The 25,353-nt window shown below is 49.0% G+C and overlaps 5 protein-coding genes across 5 annotated transcripts; 2 read left to right on the top strand and 3 right to left on the bottom strand.

The window, feature by feature from the left end:
* Window positions 1–224: 224 nt before the first annotated feature.
* On the bottom strand, window positions 225–5,771 carry ONS95_011166 (uncharacterized protein). Its single transcript, XM_058504765.1, has 2 exons — window positions 2,695–5,771; window positions 225–2,646 (listed from the first exon to the last, which is right to left on the bottom strand). Exons 1-2 carry the CDS (start codon window positions 2,928–2,930, stop codon window positions 780–782), a joined length of 2,103 nt encoding a protein of 700 aa, XP_058359321.1. The 5' UTR covers window positions 2,931–5,771; the 3' UTR covers window positions 225–779.
* Window positions 5,772–8,088: 2,317 nt separating this feature from the next.
* Window positions 8,089–9,526, top strand: PPX1 (Exopolyphosphatase). Its single transcript, XM_058504764.1, has 2 exons — window positions 8,089–8,284; window positions 8,342–9,526. The coding sequence occupies exons 1-2, from the start codon at window positions 8,170–8,172 to the stop codon at window positions 9,445–9,447; spliced, it is 1,221 nt and encodes a 406-aa protein (XP_058359320.1). The 5' UTR covers window positions 8,089–8,169; the 3' UTR covers window positions 9,448–9,526.
* Window positions 9,527–9,907: 381 nt separating this feature from the next.
* ONS95_011164 (uncharacterized protein) lies at window positions 9,908–11,254 on the bottom strand (the record flags this gene model as incomplete). Its single annotated transcript, XM_058504763.1, has 1 exon — window positions 9,908–11,254. The coding sequence occupies one exon, from the start codon at window positions 11,252–11,254 to the stop codon at window positions 9,908–9,910; it is 1,347 nt and encodes a 448-aa protein (XP_058359319.1).
* Window positions 11,255–12,650: 1,396 nt separating this feature from the next.
* On the bottom strand, window positions 12,651–20,529 carry TAO3 (Cell morphogenesis protein PAG1; the record flags this gene model as incomplete). The annotated part of the gene is made up of 4 exons (XM_058504762.1): window positions 12,651–19,364; window positions 19,414–19,644; window positions 19,698–20,380; window positions 20,520–20,529. 4 exons carry the CDS (start codon window positions 20,527–20,529, stop codon window positions 12,651–12,653), a joined length of 7,638 nt encoding a protein of 2,545 aa, XP_058359318.1.
* Window positions 20,530–22,511: 1,982 nt separating this feature from the next.
* On the top strand, window positions 22,512–24,859 carry NCP1 (NADPH-cytochrome P450 reductase; the record flags this gene model as incomplete). Its single annotated transcript, XM_058504761.1, has 3 exons — window positions 22,512–24,293; window positions 24,354–24,632; window positions 24,842–24,859. 3 exons carry the CDS (start codon window positions 22,512–22,514, stop codon window positions 24,857–24,859), a joined length of 2,079 nt encoding a protein of 692 aa, XP_058359317.1.
* Between the last annotated feature and the right edge of the window lie 494 nt (window positions 24,860–25,353).

The following is a 25,353-nucleotide window of genomic DNA, read 5'->3' as shown; positions in this document are numbered from 1 at the left end:
TTATTAGATATATCCAGGACCCAAATGCGAAATAAGGCGAGCTCCCAACACATCTCGTACTTCTATCGCAGACGGACAAGTTTCGTTGCACGTGACATTTATGCTCGGTTGAAAAGGGGGTTTCATCAAGCGAGAGGGAGTCAACAATGGAGCTGCACGAGGACCAAGAAAGGCACACACTTGTGCAGAGGACTATGCATCGCAGTTTCTGAATAAAGTAAGATGCCTTACTCATTATCGAGGCTCTCTCATTCAAATCCAACATAATATGGATATACTTGCTACAGTGTGCTACATAATTTCGCGCACTCCTCCATTCAGCCCCAGCACCAAAATATTCGACTCAGAGCGCAAACCCTCTTGTGTACAGATCCACATCTCCCTCCTAGATAACGATAATGTGACCGTATCGTGAAAACCAAAGGATATCAGAACACCTTTCCATGCAGTAAAATGCAACCACGCAATGCAAGACTGGGTCCGCGGACGCACCAGTCGTTTCAAGCTTCCGACCGTTATTCCATCCGTTACAAAGACAACGCAGCTTCGACGCTCAAAACAGACCGAACCCAAAATCAAGCTCAAGTGCAACCCTGATAGGTCGAGAGCACTAACACCAGCACCAAACGCCGCCCATATGCATGCATCCATCGACTCCTCCATGGTCCAAGCCTGGCCGTTTTGATATTGTATCGTATGTCGTGTACCGCTCTATGCACAACTCCCCTTTCCCGGACATTTATATACGTTTTTCATCCATCTCATCCGTCTCTTTCTTGTCACCTTTCCGACTCCGCCTGTTCGACCGGCGATTCTAATACCGGTGTACCCAAAGCCGTAGTACCGCTCCCATCTGTCTCCTCTGGCGCCTTCTCATCATCCTCGTACCTCGATGCCTTAGTGTCCGAGCCCTTAAGCGTATTCGCACCATCAGAAAACGCATCCTCGTTGAACACAATGCCGCCTTCACTCTCAATATCTCTGTCCATCGGATTCGCCTCCTCATGAACAGGACTCATCGCCCCATCTACACCAACACTTTCCCACCACTCGGCTCTCCTAGCACCTGGCTCTCGATTTCCCGTGTTGTTCGAATCCGCCTGATTCCTGCGCTGCAAGATCTCCTCATCGCGCCGACGATACGCAGCTCGTGCTTCGCGTACCATCTCCTCCCGTGTCTTGCCAGGTCCTTGCACAATCCTCCGCTTACGGAACCCGCTCCAGTCGGCCCAGAATTTGAGACTCACCCAGAATCCGCCGTTGGTGCCGGGGATGTGTCGCCATGGTTTTTCTCGAGTGGAGAAGAGCCAGGCATCGACGGCAGCTTGCATGCAGATGGAGATGGTGGTGCAGCAGGTCAGTGCAAAAGGAGGGTCGATGGCAAATCTGTCGGAGTATTGCATGCCGTGTGAGACGAAGGGGAGGATCCACATCCCGATATAGACGAGTGGGTAGATGAAGAGGAAGCGGAGTTGGCGGCGGATCTTCTCGCGTGTGCGATCCATTTCGGCATCGGCCATTGTTTGGCCTTGGGTATTAATTAGCTGGATTCGGGAGACGCGTGTTGATGCGTCAGACTGGTCGGGATGTTTGCGAAGGACGGTAAAGATGTCGACGACGGAGTGCTTGGTTGTTGTGTCACCGCTGGTGTTTTGGGGCGAGAATCGAGTGACGAAGCCGTCTCTCCATGATGAGGCTCGTGATGGCAGTTCGGACATTGACTCGCTTCGAGGTGAGATTGGTGCTGGGACTGTAGGTGGGAGAGGATGAGGTGTTGAGGGACCGTCGAAGGAGTCTTCTTCAATTGAGCTTTCTGAGGGAGGTGTAGGAGATGAATTATCAGGTGCTGAAAAGCTCTGCCACATGAAACGGTGGGCACCAGTTGTTCTTAGTGCTGGCCGTTGCCCTGGATCATGCGAATCGACTGTTGATACGGATGGCTTCCGACCCGCTTGCTCTGTCATAGTATCCTGCCTGAAATCCGGGATCAAGCCGTGGCAGGCCAGTGTTGGGGTAGATGGGACAGTAGGCCCCTGTTTTCGTTTCTGTTTCTTTGTTGGTCGTTCCGCTGATCCTATCGACTCATCATTCCCTTCTGAATTGTGCTTCGCCAGCTTGTTAAAACCTTGAAACTTGAAGCGCACGTAGTAATATATAGACACATATATAACTAGAATAAAAATGAAAATCACATATCGAGGTATCCAGTCCAAGGCTAGCCGGTACCAGAACGGTCGTACAGGAAGGTAACAATATGTTCCTTCCGAGACATATGCATGACGACCATTTATAAAGGCAAGACTTGCCATCAAAAACGGAAATATGATCCACAATAGGTATGCAAGCTTTCGGTATGGGTATAGACCTCCTTCGCCGCGAGAGGATCGCGGTCGAAATATGTACAGTGCGCTGTGGACCGCAATCATAAGAACGGAAAAGTCTGTGTAACAATTAGCCGTGAACGACAAATGTGTAACAGAGTCTTGTATCCTACCGGAAGCTTCGATTCCTAGAGCAATCATGAAGCCATTTACTTGACAGAAAGTCGAGGTATCTCGAACTGGACCGTGTATGAAAACGACGATAGGGTAAATCATAAACCAAAGGGCTTTGAACATGTCGCTCTGAATCAATAACATGATGAGGCTAGAATCCGTCAGTATTTGAAGTCCAAAGGGAGTTCTGGAAGCTTACTCGTGTCTGAAGCTCCTTCTCATTTTCAAGAACCAGTAGAAGGTCAACACGGAAGAAGCAACACTAATCGCAGAGAAAGTCAAAGCCAAAATCTGCAGCGTGTTCTTCTGATCATCCGATAACGAAGGTGCCGAACTTGTATTGTTGCCATCGCTGCCGCCCAATCCTCGCGATTCGAGATGTATGCTGGCCCTCACCATCACATCTGCCAACAGTCCTGACGAGAGGGGCGCCATTGTGCGATAGCTTGACCTTCGAGATTGGCTTCAGGATATCCGACAGCAAGGAACGACGAAGAGAGGAATTATGAGGTTCTTGTTTGCTGTTTGCTTCGTAGCGTCCGCATATTTCGAATTCCGGGTTCGGGTTATGGGTGGCCGAATGCGGTGAGCTGAATGTCAATACTCGAGAAATTTCAGTTGGTGGATGCGCAGACAATAGGTATTGATTGTACTGTGTGCTGCAGGTTCCCGATGAGCATCCGCAGAGCTGATCTCCCAATGCCTCGAGCGCTTCCCAGCTGGTGTTGTTGAGATCTGGGCTGAAGGCTGTCAGAAAGGGAGGGCGAGTCGAGTTGTTGGCGTTGGCGTTGGCAAGCACAGCGAAAAACAAGCCCGGCAGCCTTATCGAACAGACCTTGCGAGAGATCCCGTCGATGATGTAGGCGCAGCCGGGGTGGGGCTGGGGCCGGGGCCGCCGCGGCAATGATGAAGTCCAAGATCCTGGCCTTATCTGGTGGTCTGGACTTGTTCAGACGAATCCCACCAGCAACATCAAAAGAGTTGCTGTAGGTAGAATATCTCCTCGTCGCAGTCTTGGAGTGTGAAAATGGTGGAAACAGAGGACGAGGGAACAGAAACTGGACAAGGGAGGATAGAGGATAGAGGATAGAGGATAGAGGAGCACATGCATGGGCGCAACCTGTGAACGGTGTGAGTTGTGGGGGTTGCTTGCCCGGCGGTGGACGTGGAGGTGGAGTAATTGACTAGCTGGCCCGGGGCGAGTGGTGGAGGGATAGCAGGATGAGACGAGCGAAACAGCATGCGAGTCAACGACAGCGAACGAAAAGAAGGGAAGAGAGGGAGAGGGAGAGGGAGAGGGAGAGGGAGAGGGCAGACTGACTGACAAGCAGGCAGCCGTCAGTCCACGATGCATGAAACCTTGATTGATCTCACTCACTGGACTGGTTCATGGCCATCAGCAAAATGCAGTACAGTACAGTGTCGAGAGAGTCCTCGCGAGCCGTGTCCTTGCCCTTCCTTGTCTGCACGCGGGTCGAGTCGGTCGACTTGATTGACAATGGAAATCCACCAATTCCACGCGTGGTCAAACGCCCACAGCAGCCTCCATCGCCCAAGATAACGTGGGCTCGCCAATAAGTTAAGGGAAGGGAATGAAAGCCGCCTGCACACCTGACAAAGTCACTGTACTGTTCTGCACTGTATTGCTTGTCTCAGGGCCACGCCTGGATCTCTCCCAGCCACGATGCAAAGCATTCTGGTCTTACTGTATTGCTTTCTGAGTTCACGCCAACTCGCTCCAACCCTCTTGGCCTCGTGCATATGGCTCATGGCAGGCATGTTTTCTAAGTAGATATTCCGTAGTAATTTAGATACACAGAAACGAAAGCGGGAATCTTGACAGATGCCGCTTGGCTCCTCCTGCTTGCTCGGCCCTCCTATCCTGTTAGCAGTCTACTGTCACCCCCGGCTTGTCCGACTGACGATGCTGAGAATGTGATGCCATGCGATGCGATGCAGGCATTTTATAAATCCCCGCACATCCATGTTGTGTGCAGAAAACCGGTAACATACAGGCCTCGACTGGCACGACGGCACGCACACCGTTGAGCTTGGATCACTTGTCGGTCTGGAGTGGAGTGTTTTGACACGGGCGGCCTGGTCCTCTTCCGAGGGACTGGATGATAGCAGTGTCAAAAGGGAAAGTAAGTTAAGTTAAGGTCAGGTAAGGTAGGGAAGGTATGGTAAGGTAAGGTAAGGTAACCAACCATACACAGAGAGTCAGCCACTGAAGGCTAACTTACTGAGTAGTGCGCAGAGCAATTGCTGTCTTTCGAGTAAATGCGGTATTGAAGGCGAGCCTGCCGCCCGAGCCTACCTTAAGAGACAACAACTCCAGATACTTATACCCCAAGACGGCAATGCCCCAGGCAAACGCTCCGATGGCTCCTCTCCTCTCCTCACCTCTCCTTCACAACCCCAGCCGAGCGAACCACGCTTCCCCACCAAGCGGAAGGGGGAAAAGTTCAAAAAGAGTTGAGGATGAACTGTCACTCTCCGCACTCGGACATTATTATTCACCGCCAAGAGCAGTAACTTTCCCCATATTTGCTTTCTTGCTTTTATTTGGGTTTGTTAGCCAGGGCGAGAAGAAGACGTGCATTTCCATCCCTATGCTGCAAATTTGCATGTTCCTGTTTCGGCATCAAGCCTCGTTCATCATAAGGCAATTTGATGGATGCTGGCGTGGACTTTCTTTTCTTTCCCAAACTGTCACTCGCTTATCCTACAGTCGTTGAGGGCCGCCTTGAGCGCTCATCCGTCTCTGGTTATTTCAGCCAATAATGAAGAGCCTTCGTGTGTTGATTGGCTCACGCAAAGTATGGGAGAATGTTCCACTCACAATCTTCTAATTTTCTAATCTCCAAGAATACTTTCAATGCAGAAGCACGATCACGCCTCATGAACATGCGGCGGGAACAATTGTATAGAAGATTCCTTAGCACAAGCAATCCTAGAATTTGGCTTAGGGAGCCTAAGTCAGGGCAATTCTATAACACTTTTGATATAAAGTATCCACCTTATCAAAATTGACATCATGCGCGGGAGCAACGTCAAAGCATCAAGCTGAACACTCTTGAACTTACGAGCAAGAGAGCGGCGCTCAAAGTATATTGTTCTTTCGAACTACCCACAAAGATAACTCTGGAGCCAGGAGAATGTCTGGCAGGAGTGAATGAGACCACACCCACTACATGATCAACGGGTTGTCTTGGTGCTAAGAGTCAGAAACATTAGCAGACTAAAAGAACTTCGTACGCAAATACAGAAATGCATCTCTATATTGAATTGATTTAATGAAAACCATTCACAAACCGGCTTCCTCTGTTTTCGTTCGACTTGTTGATATGAAAATCAATGAAGAGAAACTTCTCGGTCTCACTCTGACTCAAATAGATCTACATGGACCATAGCTATAAACTCATATTGGAGAATCATAAATTGTCACAATAGCTCTCTGACACGGAATACAGTAATGATCCTCGACTTTTCAACCTCCTCCATCTCTTCCTCAGCTATAAAAGACCCCCCTCACCTTCCCCCAAAATACACCCTTTCTTCCTCATCCAAACCTCCACAACAAAACCCAAAAACATCATCGAAACAAAACCTAAAATACCCACAACTAACAACTAATCACTACTCTACCAAAGTAAAGAAGTGGAAAAAAAAAAAAACCATGTCCGACAACCGCCGCCGCCCTCCAACCAACAACTGGCCTCCCCTAGGACAAATCGGCAGCCAGTTCCGCGATCCTCGCTTTCCACATGGCGTGGGGCTCGCTCCTCTACCTGGTATGAATGGTGCTGTTGGTATCTACATTCCAGGTGGTATGCCTGGCGGAGGAGTGAGACCGCCTCCTCGTCCACCGCCAGGATATGATCCGAGGTAGATATGGTGGCGTTGAGGAAAAGAGAGTTGAGGGGAGAGGTGGGAGAGGTGAGGGTATGTTGGGGATTGCTGGGGAATGAGAAGTTGGCTATAGAAGATTGGGGCTAGATAGGGAAATCGATGGGCTTGTTTCTGCGGAGTCTGGCTGTGACAGAAAGTGTGAATGTGACTGTCTAAGGGTCGATCTGGAAAGGAATAGCAAAGCTGGCTTGCGAGACTTGAAACCATCTGAGTGTTCTCGATACAAAAATCATATCAACCAATGGCGATCTCTGCATAATTAACCTGGTGTTCAAGTTGTGTTATTCTTTCCTCTGGTTTCACCTACTTTGAAAGAAATAGTGAAGTATAAAACGTTGTGTCTACCTGCTCACGCCATGTACGAGAATCTCTTCCCTAGCCCTGCATTGTCCTTGAATTACACACTGTTCTGTCATCCCTTTCTATGTTTCTGTACAGTAACATCGAAATTCAGATATTGTCAAGAAATAATTCAAAATGAAAGTGTTTTGTAGATGAGCTCATGGAGATTGATTGGCCTGCAATGAGAGTGAGAAGTGGCAGCGGTTCCCTTCTGACGAGTGAAGTGCAGCAACGAGTAATTGGTACGTCCTGAATAACAGACCAATGGCAATGATAACGGACACATATGAAGTCATTTTTGAAGACGCATAGGAGCTACAGTAAGAGCCGGAATTAACATTCCGCGAACGGGGCCGCAGAGGATAACGAAGCTGTAGACTGCAAATACCTCGGAGCATGGGAAAGCTAGACCAGGGGTGTTATTCTTTTCAAATAACTGAGTGAACGACTCTGACATACATACCATAATATAATGAGAAGATGTTCACCTTGTTTCCTTCGCGCTTGGAGATTTTACCGGTGAATATTGGAGTAGTGTGAACACCTTCAAAATTGAAACTGGCTGAGGAACAGAGCCATGTAACCCGTAGCGAGGGGTATATAAATCTTGAATTCTTAATCCCAGAATTTTCTATCCCTCTCGTCAACCCACCACCTTCGTAGAAATCAGTGCAATACTCTCATCACAAAAGGGCAATATGATAGGCGTTCAAGAGATACCTGCCAGTAAGCCTACCAGCACACCTACCACCATATCTACTACGACATCTACCACCACAACTACCACCACAACTACCAGTCCACAGGAAGCAATTGCCACAAACCAAAGAGAGGAGTGGCCCAAACCAGAAAGCATCTTCTATCACCCCACACTACCACACAACGTAGGTCTACCATTGCCTCGTAAGACACAACCGCTACCAAACGATCAAATCTGCTTGCGCAGGTACAACCCAGTTACTGGAAAGGTCACGCTGGAGCCTTTCCCTCCGAATGAACCTCCAGTTCGATTAGGTATAAAGACAGAGAAGAATTGATCAGGATACTGGAGAAGCTGTGACGTACTGAAACTGAGGCTTCTGCATTGTCAACTGTAGTGACACGGCATGACAGGGCTTGCATGAGACCAGGAGACCACAACATTCGTAAATCCGATATTTAGGTAAGTGTCAATAAAATCCAAACATGTAATCATCTTACCGCTCGATTCGTCAGTGCTTATGCCCTTGTCTTGCAGATGTTACACCAGCGCTCAGATCAGAGTCAACAAAGCCTCGCCAAAATCCAGGGGTTCTTCGCTTGGGCTTCACTGACGTCAGCCCTGCACCAAAACGCGACACAGCTTTTCTCTCTACCACCACCCTTCGCAACGAGTGCTGGGCACCCGTGTTCAATTCGATACAGGGATACAACATTTAAAATGCCTCTGCCACGCGTATCTCTGCGAACATTTCTCTCCTCAGCAAAATCCGCCCTGCACAATGCGAACCAGCAGTCCTCGCCCCTCACATTCGTTATCGGCAATGAAGCAGCTGGTAACCCCACCTCCTCTCCTGCTTCAGAGTAAACCTTGCTGATATATTTGGTTACAGACCTCGATTCCCTCTGCAGCGCAGTCGTCCTAGCATATCTACGAACCTACACCTCAGCCTCCCATACAAACACCCTCTACATACCCCTCTCCAACATCCCACACACCGACCTCGCGCTCCGGCCAGAACTCCTCCCTGTGCTCTCACGCGCCAATCTCAAACCCAGCGACCTGATTACTCTCTCCGATTTACCTAATCTATCACAGGGTACACGCCTTGCTCCCGAAAGGACGAAATGGATACTCGTCGACCACAACGCGCTGCTTGGTGAGCTGGGCAAGATATACAGCGGGCGGGTGGTTGGCTGTATAGATCACCACGATGAGGAAGGCAAGGTGCCGAAAGATTGCGGTGATGAGCCGAGGGTTGTGAGGAAGAGTGGTAGCTGTGCTAGCTTAGTGGTGGAATACTGCAGAGAAGCGTGGGATGCAGCATCCGCCAGATCGAACGACGAGGAAACGGCGAGATGGAATGCGGAGCTTGCGAGGGTTGCGCTTGGGCCGGTGCTGATTGATACTTCGAATCTGGAGAATGAGGCGAAGACTACGCCTGCCGATGTTGAGGCTGTGAAATACCTTGAGAAGTGGATTACTGCTGGTGAGGGGGAGAAGCTTGACGCGAAGAGTTATTACAAGGAGATTTGGACGGCGGAGAGGGACGTGGAGGGGTTGAATTTGATGGATCTGCTAAGGAAGGATTATAAGCAGTGGAGTGAGGGAGGTGTTATTTTGGGAGTTAGTTCTGTTGTCAAGGACATGGACTTTTTGCTCTCCAAGAAGGAGACCAGGGAAGAATTCTTCGATACCCTGAAGATATTCTCTAAGGAAAGGGGCCTATCGATATGCTGTATCATGACCAGATCATCAGCCAAAAATGGGAACGGGTTCCAGAGAGAACTCTTCCTCTGGGGCCTAGATGACAAGGGCATTGAAGCTTCTAAGAAGTTCGAAGCTGAATCGACTAACAGTCTGGGTCTTGAGATTTGGAAAGAAGGATCCTTGGATTCCGAAGATGGAGGACTGTGGAGGAAGTGTTGGCATCAGAAGAAGATTGAGAATTCGAGGAAGCAGGTTGCTCCCTTACTCAGATCGTCGATGGCTAGTTGAGATACCCAGGTAGAAAGCCTACTATAGAGCATTAGAGCTTCCATCAAGCATGCTAAAATTAAGATCGTTTCGACCGAGCATCAGTGTTTTGCCCGATATTATTTGCTCCCTCATTTCAAGTAACCCCTCGAGCAACCTTCCATCATTGCTGTCGGATTGTTGTGAGAGACATGAAAAGTAAACAAGTAAGTGATATTGTCATATGAACGAAGTTCTCAAGTCTATGAGTCTAGTCTACGCTATGTCGTTGCAAAAACAGAGCTCGCTTCAGTTTGCCATAATTTCATCAATCAATATCGTCGTTGCCCCTAGAAAGGCATTTCTACATCTCTCGCCATCCTTGAATTGGAGACCTCATAGTCGCCATAATATCAGCATTTGGTGTCGCATCGGTCGAGATGGTCAAGCAAATCGATTGCTGAAGTTTGTCGAGGTCCTACTTCGTCGTAAAAGATGTTAATCAACAACCAAACATCTTGTTCGTGCTCACATTACACCTGCTCCACCACTTCCTCTCCCAGATACTGACCAAGAACATCTCTGGCCAATACCCAACGTACAGCCACCATGCCGGCCAAGGATCCCATACTTCCCACGTTCCATCTCTCCAGTACAGCACATGCTCCGCGAACTCCATCCACATCCTCAACATATCCCGTACCCCGATTTCAGATCTCAGGACACTCAGAACGGGCAATATGACTCTCGTCACGAGATCGTGCCCTATCCAGTAGTACCCCGGAACACCTGGTGTCGGTACAACGAGCGCCTCGCTCTTATGCCCATTCGAAACACCCTTTGGCTCATGATCTGGCAGAATAGAGAGATAAGCCGCTGCCAAATCTTCACATACATCGCTGAGACACACCACGGCCGTGTGAACACGTGGATTACATTCAATCGGATAGATCTTCTGCATCAGCTCCTTGACTTCGCTCTCCTGGACCCCCATCCTCGTCTCCGCCACACGAGCAACTTCCTCCTCCACGAGGAAATCGATCGAGAAGTGCCCCGTCATACCGTTCCCCGTTTTTCTTGCGTACAGCGTGGTGTAGAGGAGCATAGCTTGCGAGAGGGCTGATGAGGTAGGGAGGGGCGTGTAGTGCATGAGGAGCTCTGCGGAGGGGCAAGCGACGAAGGCTTTAACTTTTCCACCGATGATGAGGCTGTGTGTGCAGTATTCCGGTCCTTTGATGAATTTCTGTAGGACGAATGGCCGGAAAGGGGTAGGGTTCATACGCTTGATGTGTGCTTCCGTTTCTCTTAGCGTCGGGAGAGGGAGTTGTGTCATATTGGAGCGGTTTGAATCGTCGAGCAGGATACTCTTCATGATGTACTTATCATTTGGTCGCATCGTTGGCCTGGGCTTCTCGGGATACAAGACTGAGAGGCTCTCGGTTTCAGAGGTTACTAGATGCGTATCTGGGACGTTGAGACCTAGGTTTCTTGTGTTGTCTATGAAGAAGTGTTTCTCGTGCAGTGTTTCCGTGAGCGTGAGTCCAAACTGTACGGCTTTACAGCGTGTTTCCTTCGAGATTGCTTCCGCAGCTTCACCATCTTCGATACCAGACGCTATGCCTGAGCATGGAACCCATAACTCCACGCCCTCTTTGTTGATAATGTCAATCAGATCCTGTATATATTGTGCCGACCCGGCCTCAGACGTAGGCCTAGAGAGCCGGTAAAATTTATCGATGGATGTTGAAAAGTGACCGCATACTGGAATCAGATATGATTCGAAGTCAGCGCCAATAACTCGATGTCCTGCCCGGTAGAATGTGTGCGCTACATTAAGTCCTTTACTCATGCCGACTCCTGTCACAAGTATCGTACGTGGTCGGAATGTCGACGAGGAGATCTGCCGCCATGTCCGGTAGTGCTTAATGTGCCTAGAGATCTTGAGATAAGGGGACACGAGTCGGCTGCATACCGCAACGAAGGTGCATAGTGGCAACAGGCAGAGCGAGAGTAGGATTAGGGAGGCGTTTTGAAGGACGTGTTGGTAGGTAGGTGAGGTGCTGGTCAGGAGCATCTTTCGCGTCGGGCTGAGATATTGTCTGCTTGATCGATTTTTGCTGCGTGGGCTAGGTAGATGATTCACGAGGCCATTGTGAGCTGGTTGTGGACGAGAGCAGGCTCTGTCTTTGGGGCTGACGAAGCAGATTTGGTCGTGATATTGCTACAGCTTAGAGTACAGTCCAGCGGATTCGAGAGGACAGTCGCAAATATGTAAATTACAGTGTGGTGCAGAGCAGTATCTTTGTGGGACTGAGTGGGCCACAGGGAGGGAAAATTGTGGTTGTTGTCTTCATCCGATGCCCTTCCCCTTCCCTTCCCATTCCCCTTCCCTTGTCCTTGTGGATGGACGTTGGGGTTCTCCACGTCATCTTCACATGCCAAAGGGTGGGGTGAAAGCGGGCCCTGAATTGCATTGTTCCTGGCTAGGAAATGCTGAATATTCCACTGCGATAGCCTGAACGTGGCCATGAAGAATTGGAAGAATGTCTGAGACAAAATGCACAGAGGAGACGATTCGGATGAGCCCAGATAAGATGAAGTATGATTTGTGCCACGTTGTGTGAGGTTGGTTTAAAGCTCAAGTGCTGGAAGGCACTGACTCGCGGGCAAGCGAAACCAAACACCACCACCAAGGAGCGTGGGGGATCTGGTTAGAAGCCCTCCGACAGGAACACGATGCTCATTGGCGCCTAGTTGAACAATGATGGCCAAACAAAGTTTTTCTGATGTGAAAAGCCCGATGCAGCTTAAGCTTAAGTTACTATGTAGCTAAGTATCCGAGTGTGTATTGGGCGACTGTGGCATATTCACCACAGACTCTTGATTTGAAATGGAAAAGTCGAGGGAACAGGTTTTTCACAATATTGAGAATGCCTGTACGAGTACATATCATATACAATCGACCCTCGAGAAAGGCTAGTAGGAATACATAGTAGCGAAATACACGCTCACTCCTACACTAACGTAAAGCGCCACCCGCATCCGGTCAAGGTAAAGATTAGAGAGAGATAACGCCCATTCACATCCTGCCTTCAATTCTAAATTTTCCCATCACTCTCAAAACAAGTAGCATAACATTAGATCTCCGCTGCGTAAATGGCATGTCATTATAGTAAAGTATCCTCCTCTTCTTCCTTTCCTCCAATTTCTGGTGTATGGTAGCAATTGCGATAGCCATGGTGTGGCTATAGTGGGTCGCTAGGACTTGTCGTCTTCTGCACGTAGGCATTTGGGATTTTCGGCACACGAGGGGATTTGGGCGGCTGCGAGAGGCCGCGGCGCTCAGCTCGCAGGGTATCTCTCATGCGGTCACTGTCTCGAGATCGTCCGCCTGTGAGTCGACGCATGCTGCTTCGGGTACCTTGGGCGAGCGGCTTGATCATATTCTCGAGGAAGAAAGAGCCTTCTCCCGGAGCAGCTGTGCGCTCATCATCGCCATCTGAGAAGACCTCCTCAGTGTAATCGTCGTCGGAGGTGTACGTCATGCTGGGATGGGTAGTGGTGGAGGCGGAGGGAGACGTGATGGAGCGAGAGTGCATTATGGGCCGGGCGCCAGGAACGAGACTGAATGCGCCGGGATTCATGGCATTGTGTTCACGACTTGGAGGAGGTCGCATATCTGTGAAGCCGTTTTGAAACGATGTGTTGCTGGACGTGCTAGCGAGTGATTGGTGGAGGATGGGAAGAGTTTGTTCATCGTATAATTGGGCACCCGACTCGAATCCTTCACTGGCGAATCCTGCTTCTGTAATTGTCCGAGACGATCGACCATCACTTGTAGGGCTCTGTAAACTATCTTCGAAGAAATCATCCAGACTATCGAGCTTCATCACAAGATCTCCAATATGCCCGTCTCCTCGGCCTTCGTCGGACATCATTGTCTCTGTTCTCTCGGTGGCTGGGAAGTAGCCGTATTGGAAATCATCGACGTGAAATTCGACGTCTGGAGTTGGAGCTGTCTCAGGGTCCATATTCTCGGCGTTTTGACACATATAGAATACAGCATGGACATTCGCTCTTGTAGTCTCGGCATGTTTTGCAGGAACTGGTATCGACCATCCCGACTCTTCTGGTATTCCGAACAAGCTCTGGGTACGCTCATATTCCTTTCGAATTGCCTTCGAGGAAGACCTGGTCATGCTCATCCTCAAATGATGCTTGTCCATGGAGGTACCTGTCATCGTCATGATGTTGTCCAATACTTCTAAAGCTTCCATACAAAATTCAGTCTGTAGCAGTCTCAACAGTGGTGAGATCAGATCTGGGCCATGCGAAGCAATTTCAGGCTTCTTCATGTCGATATCGGGTATTATTGCACAAAGAATGCGCATCGTCTTCAGCTTGAACCAGGGTATATTGTTCGTAAGCAGGCCCATGAGGAAAGTAAGACTTCCGAAATCCCATTGCGGGAAGAAAGCTTCCCGGATTGCAGATACAAGCTGGGCAAGAAAGTCCTTACTTGTTCGATATCGGCCAGCTGCGAATCCACTCAGCGCTCTTGAGATGGTACTACAACCCTGGGCTTCGGCGACCTGAGCAAGAATTTCGGCGCTCTTTGCGCTCTCAACATCAATCGTGTCTTGATCCATTGCGTGGAGGTACCTTGGGAAATTGGCAAGGACAGCGAAAAGAAGTCGGCTGTCGTCTCCGATCAGGTCATCGTTTGGAAGCCGAACAAGCTTATTCAAAGTCTTCAATGTCAAGTCGAGACACACTGATGACCGAAGTCCCTTGTGCACTAATTGTTGGAGACCCTCGAATGCACCCTCCCATCGAAGTGGTCTTCCCTCGGCGAGAAGCAATCTGACATTCGGATCGCTCAGGTCGAGTTTTCCAATGAGCTCTTCTAGCATATTGAGTGCTTCCAAGAATTCTCTTTCGTTGATAGTATCCAAGCATGCACATGTTGTCCAAAACAGCTGTGGGAATGTCATTAAATCCTGGGTGTCCAATTTACAGATCAAGGTCTTCAGCGTCGTTAGAATCTCCATTGAAAACGTTTGGACATCAGAATCTTCGTCAGCAATGGTGTTCGACAATCTTGCAAGCATGTCCGCAAGCATGGGTTGATCCAAGGACGTGAGAATGCAGCGAAAAATTTGAAAAGATCGGCACGCCAAATGCCTCACTGGGCAAGATGTTGCCCAGGTTAAAGACAGTTTACCCCATTGCTCTTGAATGCCAGGATATGTGACTTCGAAATCTCTGACCACCTCACTTGTAAGAAGCTCCATGCCGGCGGGCACTTTGTTGTCCTGGTCATCAACTTTCCCATTATTATCTTCATACGCCCAAATGACTTTGGGATCATGCCGACGGATGGACTCGATGAAGTCTTCGATTGACTTCTTTGTTGGTGTGGTAAGCTCATCATCAATCTGTGAGATGACCAACTCGTGGATGAGATGAATGAGCATTTCTCGAGCCTGTTCTTGTACCAGCGGTATGTAGTGATCCCATAAGACAGTGACAACTTGGAGGAGCAGTGGCACATTTTCGGCAACTAGTTGGACTGGGGACACCATCAGATCTACCAAAAGAATCAACGACAGCTGTCCAAGAGAAAACCCAGCTTGCTTGGCTCCAATAGGCAGCGCCTCGGCAAGTTCTGCGATGTATGGAAGTTTACCGACATCTGGAGGAGGCGGACTGAGCTCGCGCTTCTCGTTTGGTATCATGGCTTTTGGCGTAATTTGCATCAAGAGGAACTCGACCACCTTTACTCCAGCAGGCGTACTGGACAGGAAGACGACAATTTGCTTGGCATACTCAACAAAATTCTGCTCTCGACGATCCAAACAGAGAGACATGATAAAGTCTAGCACAAGTTGGACATTGCCGGCATGTGGTCCAGTTGCAAGAGCTTGCCATAGTGCTTGCACCTCATTGTGGAGCGCACTGCTGGACTTGATAGTAATTTCAAATAAATTCGTCAGAAGCACGTAGGACTGAGCTGTTGGTCCACCATTCGGATCGATCTGCAGTTCGATGATCTGAATCCAGGGGAGAATAGCGGCAACCATGTTTCGCTGGGCACCAGACTGAAGCTGATTGAAGTATGCAGTGAACTCAGAAAATATGATGAAAGCCAATTCAGAGTGCTGTTTGGAGAGTCGCTTCGAAATCTCAAATTGAGCAAGCTTGTACACGGCTTTGGTCTTGTCAGAAATGCTGATATCGTAATCTTGGATTTTCGAGCTCTTCTGTTGCCTCTCCTCGAGTATTCGTAACATGTGGGCTGACTTCGATCGCATTTCACTCTGCTCACTGCCCAGTGTATACAGCCCAACACCAAGGAGCTTCCAGAAGGGCATTGGATAATCAGGATGCTCCAGCACTACTTCAGTCACCACTTCGTAGTAGCTCTCCAGCACCTTTCCCATATCGGCCAAATAGCACCGAGCAATCGAATGCTCGAGCAAATATGTGAACTCCTTGTTGTGCACAATCAGATTCTTCAGGGCTCTTCGTCCAATGACATGCATCCGATCACTCCCCGAGCTGAAAATGGTATCGATCCATGAGAGCATTCGTCTGATGTCAAATTGAAGATTCGCTTGGCTCTGGGTTGTAATGCTTACTGGGCCACCACACAGGGCGGCCATTGCGCTGAGGGCCGCCGTTCGCAGGTTTCTCTTCTCAATCTCCATGGCTGCAGTAACCGTTCCTCTTTCGCCAAGCGACTGTTGATCGATCATTGACTGTCTCATACTGTCTTCACGTTGACGTATTTGAGGCTGATTGGGCGAATAACCACACCAATCTTCCATTAGGGCAAATGAAGATTTCCTCGATTCGAAAGTCATCCACCGAGAAGGGTCCTTGGTGAGGTTTATTCCCTCAAATAGCTCTTCCATTAGGCCGCAGTAATGCCTACGGAGTTTTTGGAACTCCCAATCCATTTGAACCTCACCATCCATGAGGAATAACTTGAGGTCTTTCGTGTACGCGACGAGATTGTTCAGTATCCAATCACTCTGATGTACCTCTGGGTCTTTCAAGAAGCGTGACGTGAGTCTATAAACATGGGTAATTTCTGTCCTTAATAGATCTGTTCGCTTATTCCTCCTTGGACTGCTCACTGTTCGTTGGTGAATTCGAGCTCTGGCATCATCATTGCACCGACTGACCGCTGTTTGCAACTCTTCGAGCAAGGTCTTGTAGATATTGACGTTGATAGACCCTAGAGCGACGACAACAGCGTCTCGGATCGAAGCTGGGTTGACCGGAAGCAGAGGTATGATGTATTTGAATAATGATCGAGCAGATGTGATTTTCTCCTGCGTCTGACTGGGCTTTGAGCCTTTCCGCAAGTGCTGAGCAGCCTGAGGAGAGGATTGTTGCTGACCACCTTTGTCGGAAAGCGTGGTGCACGCCACGATCAGATATAGCTTCCACTGCTCAATCAAAACTTCTGGTGGGGTTGTTGAAGATCTCGATAGCAGGCGGCCACTCCCTGTTTCGAACCGATCAAAGGAACCGTACTGCGGACCTCTGGTGACCTCCGATAAGGCTACAATACCCCGATACATTTGTAAAATACGATTACATATCAACTCCCGTCCAAGTGTAACAGCGAAAGGACATCGGTCGTAGCTGATCCGGATTAAGTTGGGGAAAATCTTGAACCAAAGTGTTGTATCGTAAGAAACTTCGCTGCTGCAAAGATCAATGAGAGCACTTTGTGAGTTGCTCTTTCGCATCCCTCGCTGTAGTCTGCTGCGCTCCGCAACAGATAGATGCTCATCATTGAAATCCATGACACGCATTGAGTCGCCTTCGAGGATATGAATGAGTCTACCATTATCTTTGCCGAGTGCTGTATCGAATTCGGTGATTAGCCGCAAAACGTTGACAGCAAAGGCACGAACTCTCCTCGACTGAGAGCACAGGAAGAACAGTCCATGTGATTCTACTTCATCCACGTGAGCCCAGATGCCTGAAAGATCTAGTTGGACGCCGCGCTTGTCTGCGCCTCCATCTTCAGTGACATCGGCAGAAGCTTCTTTGGTCTTGTGCTTGATCTCCTCAATCCAAATGTGCAAAAGCTCAACATACAGCTTCAGTGTACTCTCAATATGGCCAGGACCAAGCATGCCACCATCTGACATTGTTGAATATCTGTCATCAAAATTGAATATGAATCGAGCAAATCCGATTGTGACTTGCTGGGCATGAGACTGGCGTGCGATTGATTTTAATGACTGCGCCGAAGACTCGGCAATGTTGTACTGGACGTGGGCTGTGCCAGTGCACAGCAAGTTCACCAAGGAATTGAAGGGAATATCAGCTGAGAGACAACGTGGTAGCGCTTGTACAGCAACGTGTAGTAGTTCGTAGAAGCCCTGCTTCTGGTCCGAGTAGCTCTGATGATCATCACGCCGAGCAAAATTGAAGCTTTCGGCTAACGGAGTTTTTGGTGCAGGGCTGTTAAATTTCTCGTCCAATACAGCTTGACCGCCAAAAGTATTGTCACATATGATGGTGATCTTCCCAAGTATCTCGCAGAATTTCGAATAATATTCTTTGGCGACGTCACTGAGGGTATTCGTCATTACTGGACGAGACAACCGATCGTCCTGGCTTCGAATTTGGGTTGGGAGTAGTGGAGGACTTCGCGGAGCGGTCATTAGAGGTGAAGTTGGCATTCGATCCCATAATGGTAGGGGCGCATAGTGCTGTGGAAATGGCGGTCGACCTTGATCTCCCTTTTCGAGATCTGCCATTATAGCCAGGAATGCTCTAATACCAATTACCATCTTCTCTGGCTCCAATTGCTCGACTTTCAAGTCTCTGCCTGAAGCGAATAGGTCTGCGTTGATCAGAGGAAAGACTATCGTTCGCAAGCAAAAGTCCTGGTGCTTGAACCCAATGATGCGAATTATCTGAATCAAAGGCTCGGCAATTGAAGGGTCAGTCGAGAGATACGTCCTCTTCCCAGGTGGTATCACCAGCTTGATAACTTCTTCCAACTTCTTGATCGTCGAGTTTAGGGTATCAGATGTGCGGTAAAGATAAGTCCAAAGTAATCTCGAAATGACTTGCAAGCACAAAGGTCTGGCAAAACGGTCTTTGAATTTCGGCTGTAACGGAAGCACAAGCTGCAGCCACTGGGTTGAAAAAGCCTCAACTGGTGATACACACAGCAGAGTAGCTGTCAACGGAAACGCAACACTCCAGTGTCGAGGTTTGACGAACATAGAAGCAAGGCGAGGTGCGATCGTTCCAAGAACTTCAGTCCATTTTGGCATATTTAGCTCAGTATTGGCTTTTGCCGCGATGGGGAGCAGTAGAATTTCGAGAGCTTGGCAATAAGCATATTTTAAACGTTGTCCGTGTGACCGAGCAAAGAACCGTCCAAGCGATATCATAAAGTCGCAAGACTGATCCCAGGCATCTTCTGGATACACCTTGATTCGTAGGTGCTTCATTCCCCCAAGCACAAGTTCCATCCTTCCTTCAATTTCTCGATTTGCTGGTCCCTTGCCGATAAGATCTTTTTGTGACTTCTCCAGATCCGCAATAAACCTGTCTGCAACACTTTCGAAATTGATCTCGCTCATAACACCCAGCAATTGGCTGAACAGGTACCAATTTGCCATCTTGAGAGGCGAATTGTTAAGTTGGTCAGCATCGGCAATCTTCAACTGTCCAAAAATGATTCCCTCCAGCTTTTCCTCCATTTCGGGGGTTATACACGATAGTGTACTTTGGCCAATGACCTCCATCAACACACGACATAGTATGTAGATTGAGGCGGTGGAACGGCGCTCGGCTTGGGCAACAAACTCTTGACGGGCAGCTATTGTAGGTTGATTATTAGCAGCAAGAGCATCGTCCGGCATTATATGTGGAGGTTCTGTATTTCGTCGTAGCATTTGGCCCGGTTGTATCTTAGACTTATGGGAATGAGTATCAGCCATTGCAAAGTGTTCACAGGTTACATACCTGTTGTAGTTGCACTCTTGCCTCACTAGCGGCATCACTTTTGTTCTTACGCCACAACATCATTGAATCGATCAAAGGCTTCGGTTTCTGGCTCGCAATATGGCCCAGGGCCGAAATTAGCTGGTCGAACGTCGGGTCCACTCCAGGACCACATATCTGCTCTATTTGAGGTTCAGGGTCGAGAGGAACAGTGATACATTGGCTGATTTTCTCTTCGGCTTGGGCAATAAACTGTTTGGGCGTTATTAAGATTTCAGCAATGGGCATATATTGAAAGAACTGACTGATGTAAATAGCACATGTAGAGCATACTCGCCAACGGTCTTCAGCTCCTCCTTATGATGATGTCGCGAATGCGAATGATGGTGTCGATGGTCCCGACTACTCTTCCCACTATGCATGCGCTCCACCCGCTTCTGCGTTGTATGGTAACTGCCATTCTCCGTAGCAGACGAGGCTCGATCAGGTACAACTGTCGAAGTTGAGGAACTGAAGGAGGCACCCCCAGCCAGCCCAACTAGACTGCTTGCAAATGTTGAGTCGCCCATGGTGGATGCATCAGTGCCGGCTGCAATGATCATCTGAGGACTCAACGGACTGGATGAAGCACTCGCGAAGCTTCCATTCCTCGAATGCTGTATGCCATGGACGATACTCGTCTGTCGATTGTGGGCTTTTGATTCGGTCAAACCTCCTTTGCCTGCGATCAGGCGCGGGGAGAGGTTGTATGGTTGCGACTGAGGGTCCGAAGATAGGGTTCTTGATGCGAAGGCCGCAGGTGGAGTCTGGTGCGAAAGCAGGTCTCGCGGATCTCGCCCGTCCGGCGAGATTCTCGAGAAGGTCGGAGTGGAGGAAGACGGTTTCAGAGCCTGGGTCGCATTCCAAAAATCGAAGTCGATTGGAGCAAAGCTGCTTGCCAGTCTCTCGCTCAGGCTGTCCGGTGTTGGTGCTTGTGCTGGACCCTGACCTTGACACCAAGAACCGGGTTAGCAAGGATGTAAGTACTAGAGTGCAGGAGAAGGAGGCTCAAGAGCTTTGAAGTTTCGAGCGTAGCCCTCCCATTAATCGTCAAACAATGGCGGGTGGTAGCTCGATTCCAGACGTACCAGAACTCATTTTCAAGACTATCACGTGCCAGGGGTACGAATCCAGGGGCAAGCATCAGCTCGCAGACAGTCCATTGCAGACAGGTGCAGGTGAGATGCGCGCTGCTCTATCGTGAACAGATGGCGATTGGAATTATCAGCATTGTCGATTACGAGGGGTTGTCCCTGTACTTGTGATGCTCGTTCTCTCACCGCAACTGAGGAATAAATCATCGTGCAATTCAGCAGAGGCCAGTTAACAGTCACAGCTCGAGTCACAGCGCTGACCCCAGCTGGCGAGAGGCTCGAATAGGACCAAGGGCAACGCTGAACAGAGCATTCTTGTCAGATGTCACAAGCGCTTGAAAAGTACGGAAAGAGCTTCTATTTGTTCTGGAGAGTTGCCGGATTCCCTTACCTTTCTCACACACCCAGCCCCTCCTGTCGAGAATGTACACTGTCGAGAAAAGGAAAGGAAAAAGGTATGGCAGCTCTGATATTATTATATCGGCATCTAAGACATGGAACCATGTCTGAAAGCATAATATTTAGAGCGGGGACTGAAGCCACACGACCCCTCACTCGGTTCATGCCATCGGGCTCGTTTTTGGGCTTGTTGATGCCGTCGGGCCGGCTTTGAGATCCAAAGGCGCGTTTCGGGCTCGGGGTAAGATCTCGACTCCAAAATGTTTTGGGGTAACCTGATCGATCTCCAAAAGTGCTCGGGAGATCTCCAAAATCACCACAAGCTTCCCTTTCATCAACATCACATGTAAAGCGTTAGCACCTACCTTAGGTAGCCCTTGATAGCGATAGGGTGATTAATACGACGTGTTGAATCACCTCGCCTATGCGAGTAAGAGCTAGGTTGCTGTGGCTGGGGGCGATGTCGGTGATATGATAATATCTGACTGTTCCTTTCTGCGACGATGGTGATGACAATGACTATCTATGACTATGAGCATGGCAGAAGAGACAAGGATCCCGAGCGACGAATTTAGGGCTCAGCGGTATCAGGCTGTCAGCTGTCAGCCTTGATTGTCAGTCTGCTTCCAGAAGGAGGCGAGACAGGTATAATGAATAGTCTGAAAGAGCTTGCTCCTTTTGCTGTTAAGGTTATGAGAAATAGGCTTTGATTCTCAGCTACACATGGCAGGCCGGGAAAAGTCCACATCAGATCTATGCGAATAGAGGGGAAAATTCCCGAGTTTCGATTCCGCTTGAGGGGTAGGTTGAGTAAGGTAAATGCACAAGAGCACATCTTGTCCACGGCGACTCGGCACATGCACAAGGGGACTCCAGATTCCAGAGTCCAGAGTCCAGAGTCCAGAGCGTAGGTAGGTAGTACCTAGGTTGGCATTCGTAGTCGGGACTCGGGAGTGATGAGGACATGACTTGATGACTCGCGCGGAATCAGCCCGCTTGGAGACAGTGTCGGAGGCCAGAGGCCAGGCGAGTCAGGTTAAGGAAAGGAAAGGAGAGGAAAGGGAGAACATGTGGCGGCAAGATGGAACCGAGTAGATTCCGCCAGTCTGGCGCTGGAAATTTAACACTGTAGCGGTGCCGGCAGGCAAAGAAATATCAATATCTCGATCCCACTGTACGCAACCTGACAACTGCTCTCCAAAGCAATTCTTAATATCAATACTGCTTCACCGTAAACACAATTACCTTCACTTCTCTTCTTCCGTCTCCAATTGGAATTCTTCAACAGGTCACCCGAGAGTCCGAGACTCAGCTTCAGCCTAGGTTATCTCTCCACCTCGGCCGCCTTCAGATCCGTGCTAAATACAATACCGTGCCACAAGATTATCGCATGGATGCTTGAATAAGACCACGCCGCTGAAATACAACACAGTCAGCCTCAATCTCTCCCAGAATATATCAACACCACAAGGCACAAGTCCGCTTGGTCTCGCAGACTATCTCTCCGACTTCCTCCTGCACCTACTCTGTCTTTGATCTCTGTCCCGAACCTTGGAAAGGCCTGAAAGAAGACCCACATCTCTCATCATGGCGCAACTGGACACGCTGGACATTATTGTCCTAGGTGTTCTTCTCCTAGGCACAATTGCGTATTTCACAAAGGGTACATACTGGGGCGTGGCAAAGGATCCATACGCAAACAGCTATGCCAATGCCAATGGAAATAAACCAGGGAAGACGAGGAATATCGTGGAGAAGATGGACGAATCTGGCAAGAACTGCGTGGTCTTCTACGGTTCCCAAACAGGAACTGCAGAGGATTACGCTTCGAGATTGGCCAAAGAAGGCAAGAGCAGATTTGGACTGGAGACCATGGTGGCAGATTTGGAAGACTACGATTACGAGAATCTTGACACCCTTCCAGAAGACAAGATTGCCATGTTCGTGCTTGCAACCTATGGTGAAGGAGAGCCAACCGATAACGCTGTTGACTTCTATGAGTTCATTACAGGCGAAGATGCCTCATTTTCGAATGCCGCGGATCCACCACTCGAAAATCTGAAGTTTGTTGCTTTTGGTCTTGGAAATAACACATATGAACATTACAATTCTATGGTCCGAAATGTTACAAAGGCGTTGGAGAAGCTGGGTGCAAAGCGAATTGGGGCCGCTGGTGAGGGAGACGATGGTGCTGGAACTATGGAGGAAGACTTCTTAGCCTGGAAAGACCCGATGTGGGCAGATCTAGCTGAGAAGATGGGCTTGGATGAGCGTGAAGCTGTTTACGAGCCAACCTTTGCCATTACCGAGAGGGAAGGCCTGACAAAAGACTCTCCAGAGGTCTATCTTGGAGAGCCGAACAAGATGCATTTGGAGGGTACCGCAAAGGGTCCTTTCAATGCCCATAACCCTTACATCGCACCAATTGCCGAATCTCGAGAGATCTTTACCGTCAAGGACCGAAACTGCCTGCATATGGAAATCGATATCAGCAAGTCCAACCTTAGCTATCAAACTGGTGACCACATTGCAGTCTGGCCTACAAACGCGGGTAAGGAGGTTGACCGGTTCCTTAAGGTTCTCGGTCTCGAGTCAAAGGCGGACTCTGTCATCAGCGTCAAGGCACTTGACCCAACCGCCAAAGTACCATTTCCAACACCAACCACCTACGATGCCATAATTCGATACCATATGGAAATTTGCGCCCCTGTCTCTCGCCAATTTATTGCAACTTTAGCACCGTTTGCACCGACAGAGGAAGCGAAGGCTGAGATGGCAAAGCTGGGTAGTGACAAGGACTATTTTCACGAGAAGATCAGCAACAAGTACTACAACATCGCTCAAGCTCTCCATTCCATCTGTTCCTCAGAGCCTTGGACGGCCATTCCCTTCTCGGCATTCATTGAAGGCGTCAACAAAGTCCAGCCAAGATACTACTCAATCTCTTCCTCATCACTTGTTCAGAAGACCAAGATCTCCATTACCGCTGTTGTTGAGTCACTGGAGATCCCAGGTCGAGATGACGCCCTCAAAGGTGTTACTACGAACTACCTCCTTGCTCTCAAGCAAAAGCAACATGGTGATCCACAGCCAGATCCTCATGGACTCACATACAACATCACTGGACCAAGAAACAAGTACGATGGTATCCATGTGCCTGTCCACGTTCGGCACTCCAATTTCAAACTTCCTTCCGATCCGTCAAAGCCAATCATCATGGTAGGGCCAGGAACGGGTGTAGCGCCATTCAGAGCATTCGTCCAAGAACGAGCTGCACAAGCCAAGGCTGGAGAGAACGTTGGGAAGACCATGCTCTTCTTCGGCTGCAGAAAGCAAACAGAAGATTTCCTGTACTCTTCGGAATGGGAGGTTAGTTTAGATACCCCTCAGATCTACACAATCTTGGTAATGGAACTAATGCAGCAATAGGAATACAAGAAAGCGCTTGGCGATAAGTTCTCTCTGATCACAGCCTTCTCTCGTGAAGGTCCAAAGAAGGTCTACGTCCAACATAGATTACAAGAGCACGCCAAGGAAGTCAACGAGCTGCTTCTGCAGAAGGCGTACTTCTACGTCTGCGGTGATGCGGCTAACATGGCACGTGAGGTCAATACTGTGCTAGGCAAGATCATGGCTGAGCAACGAGGGATCCCTGAATCCAAGGCCGAAGAGATTGTCAAGGGTATGCGTTCTGCAAACCAATATCAGGTATGTGATCAACATCTACCTTCCCGAATCTCGCCCTCTGCAATCCTTTCCCGATCTTGTCGTTTGTTTGCTGCTTCATCTGTTTGTCCCTGTGGCCAAACCTGGAGGTCCACCATCTATCACCTTCCTATTCCCTACATCACAAACTTGTCCATTTTACAAACAAGCAAGTAAAGTTTCAAAAAACTAACAGAAATACCCACTTACAGGAAGATGTCTGGTCATAAACTCTCTATCGATACACCACTCATTCCGTGTACTACAATCCTCCACATCCGTCCAAACAGAAGCCTCCTCTTCCTCCGCTTCTCCGATCTCGCACTGCATTTAGATGGCCTCCATATACATCTCCTGCATACAGTACAGAGCCTCATGCCCGTCACGTTTCTTTCTGGCTGCATTATGGCGGCGTTGGTATCATGGGATCATTTGCATGCTGGAATGAATTTGCTGCTGCATTTCATTGCGTTGCGCTGCGGGCTTTTGGCAGGCGGTGCGTGCTGGGATACAATTGGGATCTCTGCTGGTTCAGTTGAGGTCAACCATTATCTCACGTGGGGTGCATTGTCTTCGGGATAAGACTGGACTGAGTGAGATCTGATGAAGCCTTGAGTTGCAAATCACCACGAAATTGGCAATGCGATTTGGAGCCTTTTCGAAGATCGTATTCGATTTTGTCCTCTTTTTTTTACATAGATCTTCTGTTCGGAGGCTGGCTGAT

This window comes from Cadophora gregata, assembly GCF_030347475.1.
Source record: "Cadophora gregata isolate MNR1 chromosome Unknown scaffold_5, whole genome shotgun sequence".
Classification (NCBI taxonomy): Eukaryota; Fungi; Ascomycota; class Leotiomycetes; order Helotiales; family Ploettnerulaceae; genus Cadophora; species Cadophora gregata.
Note: the sequence above shows the minus strand (reverse complement) of the source record. Positions and strands in the feature narration are given on the sequence as shown.